The sequence below is a fragment of the Chaetura pelagica genome, unplaced genomic scaffold, assembly GCF_000747805.2.
Source record: "Chaetura pelagica isolate M959 unplaced genomic scaffold, ChaPel_1.0 scaffold456, whole genome shotgun sequence".
NCBI classification, from domain to species: Eukaryota; Metazoa; Chordata; class Aves; order Apodiformes; family Apodidae; genus Chaetura; species Chaetura pelagica.
Genome location: NW_009953574.1, coordinates 835,763 through 840,989, shown reverse-complemented (window position 1 = coordinate 840,989; position 5,227 = coordinate 835,763). Strand labels below are relative to the sequence as shown.

At 56.1% G+C, this 5,227-nt stretch overlaps 1 protein-coding gene across 1 annotated transcript in view; it reads left to right on the top strand.

Annotated features, from left to right (window-relative positions):
• Positions 1–1,065: 1,065 nt before the first annotated feature.
• The window catches only part of LOC104390530 (wiskott-Aldrich syndrome protein family member 3-like), a 5,493-nt gene continuing 1,331 nt past the window's right edge, over positions 1,066–5,227 (top strand). The window contains exons 1-6 of the mRNA XM_009999682.1: positions 1,066–1,198; positions 2,022–2,156; positions 2,295–2,448; positions 2,760–2,877; positions 3,029–3,204; positions 4,104–4,370. Of these exons, the coding sequence (XP_009997984.1) occupies positions 1,066–1,198; positions 2,022–2,156; positions 2,295–2,448; positions 2,760–2,877; positions 3,029–3,204; positions 4,104–4,370 (983 nt within the window). The remainder of the gene's footprint in view (positions 1,199–2,021; positions 2,157–2,294; positions 2,449–2,759; positions 2,878–3,028; positions 3,205–4,103; positions 4,371–5,227) is intronic.

Below are 5,227 nucleotides of genomic sequence, written 5' to 3'. Positions count from 1 at the left end.
AAGATGGAGGGGGGCCTGGGACGTGAAACGGGGGTTCAGCTCACTGCTGTCAGCATCTGGGAAGGTTGGTTGTGCTCTTCGGTCCTTAATAACCTGGAATCCAGTTCAATGCTAAAGCTGAGGCCTGATGCACTCGTGTCATGTAAGACCCCCTCATGCAAGCCCTGCGGGGTCACTGCTGCTCTCTACCTGTCCCTGTCTTGCTCCCAGAGAGAATGGGGGCAAAAACCAGGCAAATGACAAAAGCTGTATTTCCTTTTTGTTCACTGAATCACAGACTGGTTTGGGTTGGATGGAACATTAAAGATCATCTCATTCCAACCCCCCTGCATGGGCAGGGACACTCGTAGACCAGGTTGTTCCAAGCCCCATCCAGCCTGGCCTTGAACACTTCCAGGTTTGGGGCAGCCACAACTTCTCTGGGCAACCTGGGCCAGGGTCTCACCACCCTCACAGCAAATAATTTCTTCCTAAGATCTCATCTAAATCTCTCCTCTTCCAGTTTAAAACCATCTCTCCCCCCACCATCCTGTCCCTCCCTGCCCTTGTCCCAAGCCCCTCCCCAGCTTTCCTGGAGCCCCTTCAGGCCCTGGAAGGTGCTCTAAGGTCTCCCTGGAGCCTTCTCTTCTCCAGGGTGGACACCCCAACTTTCCCAGCCTGTCTCCAGAGCAGAGCTGCTCCAGCCCTCTGAGCATCTCCATGGCCTCCTCTGGACTGGCTTCAACAGCTCCATGCCCTGCTTGTGTTGGGGACCTCAGAACTGGACCCAGCACTGCAGAGTTGTGTCGCCAGAGTAGAGGGGAAGAACCCCCTCCCTCAACCTGCTGGTGGTGCAGCCCAGTTTGGCTTTGTGAACTACAGGCACACATTGCCAGCTCATGTTTAGCTCCTCATCAGCCAACACCCCCCAGGTCCTTCTCCTCGGGGCTATTCTCAATCCATTCTCCTCCTAACCTGTATTTGTGCTTGGGATTGCCCCAAACCAGGACCTTCCACTTAGCCTGGGTGAACTTCATGCTGTTTTTTCCCTTCCCTTCTGCCTTGCCCAGGGAGACGTGAGGCATCATGCCGCTGGTGAAGAGGAACATCGAGCCCCGGCACCTGTGCCGGGGGGCTCTTCCCGAAGGGGTGACAAGTGAGCTGGAGTGTGTCACCAACAGCACGCTGGCTGCCATCATCAAACAGCTGGGCAGCCTCAGTAAGTCATGGCATGGGGACCCCGTTGTGGGATGGGGCGCTGGGATGCTGGTGGGACGCCACAGTCGCTTGCTCCTGTTGCAGTCACAGAGAAAGCAGGGCTACAGGAGAGCCATGCAGGCTGCAGCCACCCCTAATCCCACGGGAATTAGGCAGCTAATTAAAAAAAAGAAGGCTGCTCAGTGCCAAGCACAAAGTACAGACTCGGTGACATTTTTAAGACCCTTTTTCATCCCATCTCTGGTCTGTGCAATGAGGGACGAAAAACCTTCATGAGCTTCTTTACTTGGCCAGAAATCGGAAGGTCAGGCAAAGATTGAATAACCTTTTCTTTTTCATCTTAGAGCTTTCTGTGGAGGAGATGTCATACAAAAGGTCTAAATCCTCAGCTTTCTTTCTGCCCTGGGGCTGATTTCTGCAGAAAAGGGGAGGATGGGAGCTTTGCACACTCCAGCATGAAGGTTTAATAGCAGCAACCAATGTCACTGCTGAATATTGACCTGAAATAGCGAGAGGAACACAGGCCCATCAGGGCTCCTCCCCTTTCCCCCCCTTTTAGAACTAAAATTAAAATGAAAATACTCCCCAAAAAATAATCCCTGAATTTAGGGAGCTGCTGGAAGTGCTGCAGCCAGTGTGAGGAGCACCCATGGCCTCATCCAAGGGAAAAAGTAGTCGATTACAGGTCTGGGAGAGGATGAGCCTCAGCTCCTAAAAAGAACAATGCTGGGGAGGGAGCCTCATGGAGCCAGGGGGACACGTGTGGCCCCAGGGCCACCTGCCTGCTGCCACGGCCTGTGACGGGTGCCCTTGCCCTCTGCCAGGCAGGCATGCAGAGGACATCTTTGGTGAGCTGTTCAATGAAGCCAACAGTTTCTACATGAGGATGAACTCGCTGCAGGAGAGGGTGGACCTGCTGGTCATCAAGGTGACGCAGCTGGACTCAACTGTGGAGGAAGGTGAGGGGCTGGGGCTGTTTTGGGGTGACAGCTGGGTGTGAATGGGTGGGAAATGGTGCTCAAGGCCAGACCACCCGCCATGCCTCATTCAGGGGGCTGAGGTCATCCCTACATCTCATCTTCTTCCCGTGCCCCCAGTTTCACTGCAGGACATCAACATGCGGAAAGCCTTCAAGAGCTCCACGGTGCAGAACCAGCAGGTCGTGTCTCGCAACTCCATCCCCAACCCAGTGATGGAGATGTACCAGCGCTGCGACAAGCCCCCGCCGCTCAACATCCTCACGCCCTACAGGTAGGGTGGCCAGTGCCTTGCTCCTCTGGGGGACTGAGAGGGTCCTGTGGAGGCCTTTCTGGGAGAAGGCATCAGGGATTGCAGCCCATTTGCTGCTTGGCAAGGGTTGTTTGCTCCATCCCCGTTGTGTAGGGCACTTGGGACACGTGTCCCCCATGCACTGGTACTGCAGGTAATGACCACTGGGTAGGACATGTTCATGGTTGGACAGCAGCTTATGGCTGTGATCATACCAAACCCCCCTGTTCAGGGGAAGGAAGGTCATCTCCTGTGGCTGAAAACCCTCTCTTTTCTCTTCCTAACCCTCCCAGGGATGACAAAAAGGATGGCCTCAAGTTCTACACTGACCCCTCCTACTTCTTCAACTTATGGAAGGAGAAAATGTTGCAGGCAACAGAAGATAAGAGAAAGGAGAAACGCAGGCAGAAGGTAACGGGCAGGTGGGGGACACGAGGGAATGAGCTGAGGCTGGCCAAGGCCTGGGGGATGGTCACCTACCTGGTGCATCCAGGGGGGCTGGGTGATACTCCCACGGTCCAGAGGAGCTGGAGATGAAGCCACAGCTTGCGTGTGCCCTCAGGAGCAGCGGCTGGTGGAGGACTCCACCCGGGAGGTGAAGAAAGTGAGGAAAGCCCGCAACCGGCGCCTGGAGTGGAACATGATGGCGTATGATAAAGAGTTCCGACCCGATAACAGGTTCTCACCATCCCCCTATCACATGGCGTCATCGGAAGGATCACTGTCCCCAGATAATAGGCAGGTTTTACCTACTATGCATTTAGCTCATCGGGTCACCCTTGCTTTTCTCTTCTTCTCCATCTTTTTGGGGGACGTGTTGCCTGCAGCAGGGTTGGGGTGGTAAGTCCTAGACCCATGGTAGCTTCATGGACAGCTGGTGTCCTCCTCGACATCAGGAGCAACCTGAGTGTTGGGATAAAGTTGGAGCACTTCCCATTTAACAGATGAGGGAAGAAATGGGTTCAGCTGTGTTGGTGTCCTCCTCCCCTACCTCTCAGCTTTCTTGTATCCCCCTGCCTCTGCTTCACTCTGGTGAGACCTCTGCAATGCTGCGTCCGGTTCCAGGGTCCCCAACACAAGAAGGACATGGGGATATTTGAGTGAGTCCAGAGGAGACCATGGAGATGATCCAAGGATTGGAGCCTGGAGACAGGCTGAGAGATTTTGGGTTGTTCAGCCTGGAGCACAGAAGGTTCTGGGGACACCTTAGAGCACCTTCCAGTGGCTGAAGGGGCTCCAGGAAAGCTGGGGAGGGACTTTTGACAAGGGCCGGTAGTGATGAGATGGGAGGTAGAATAGTTTTAACCTGAAAGAGAGGAGAATTAGATGAGGTATTAAGAAGAAATTGTGTATGTTATGGGTGCCCCATCCCTGGAAATGTTCAAGGACAGGTTGGATGGGGCTTGGAGCAACCTGGTCTGGTGGGAGGTGTCCCTGCCCATGGCAGGGGGGTTGGAACTGGAAGGTCTTTAAGGTGCCTTCCAACCCGAACCATTCTATACTTTTATGGTCTATATTTTGGTGGCCAATTTTTATTTCATTGTCTCAACCCCCAAATCCTCCCAAACCCACCACCCCCTGCCCAGCTCCCCTCCCCCCTCCTGGGAGTACAACCGTGGGGTTTTCCTGTGCCCTAGATCTTACGCCTCGGATGCCGCCGACCACTCGTACCCGGCGAGCCCCAACCACCCCGCGCAGCTGCTGGCCCCGACGTCCCCCCCGGCCCCAGCAGAGCACAAGGAGGGGGGTCTGGCAGCTGTGCCCCCCCAGGAGCACGTGTACCGCCCGGTGCCAGCGGTGGGCAGCCGCCAGAACAGCCTCAGCCGCCTCCAGCAGCCCCACGTGCCCCAGCCCCCCGAGGCTGTTCTCAACGGGCCCAGACCCCACTTGGTCAAGGATTACGGGTAGGGCTGGTGGAGGGATGCCCAAGGAAAAGGGGGGTCTGAGGAAGGTGGGGGGTGGGGAAGGCTGACACCCGGTTTCTGGGCTGATGTAGCTGGGAGAACCTTCATCTGCAGCCACATGGTCCAAAACTGCTGCTGAGAACTGAGGACAAATCAGGCAGGAGCACTTTTGGGGTAACATTATCTCAGATAAGGGGACAAGGTGGATGGAGGAGACAGTTTTCCCCCATGGTGCTGGCTGCCTTCCCAGCACTGTGTGCCCCACAGCCCATCCTGCCAGCAGCAGCCCCCCCCCACCTCCACCACCCTGAGATAAACCTTACCTGGGGGTCTAGGGCAAACCAAACACAGCAGAGCCAGTTGGGAGCCCTGGAGGGGTGATGAGTACCTGGGATGGGTGATGGGTGCCTGGAAGGGATGATGGGTACCTGGGATGGGTGCCCAGGAGGGATGATGGCTACCTGGGATGGGTGCCCAAGAGGGGTGATGGATACCTGGGAGGCATGATGGGTACCTGGGATGGGTGCCCAGGAGGGATGATGGCTACCTGGGATGGGTGCCCAAGAGGGGTGATGGATACCTGGGAGGCATGATGGGTACCTGGGATGGGTGCCCAGGAGGGATGATGGCTACCTGGGATGGGTGCCCAAGAGGGGTGATGGATACCTGGGAGGCATGATGGGTACCTGGGATGGGTGCCCAAGAGGGATGATGGGTACCTGGGATGGATGATGGGTACCTGGGATGGGTGCCCAGGAGGGGTGATGGGTACCTGGGATGGGTGATGGGTACCTGGGATGGGTGATGGGTACCTGGGATGGGTGATTCCCTGTACCCATGCCACAGCTGTGCCTTCC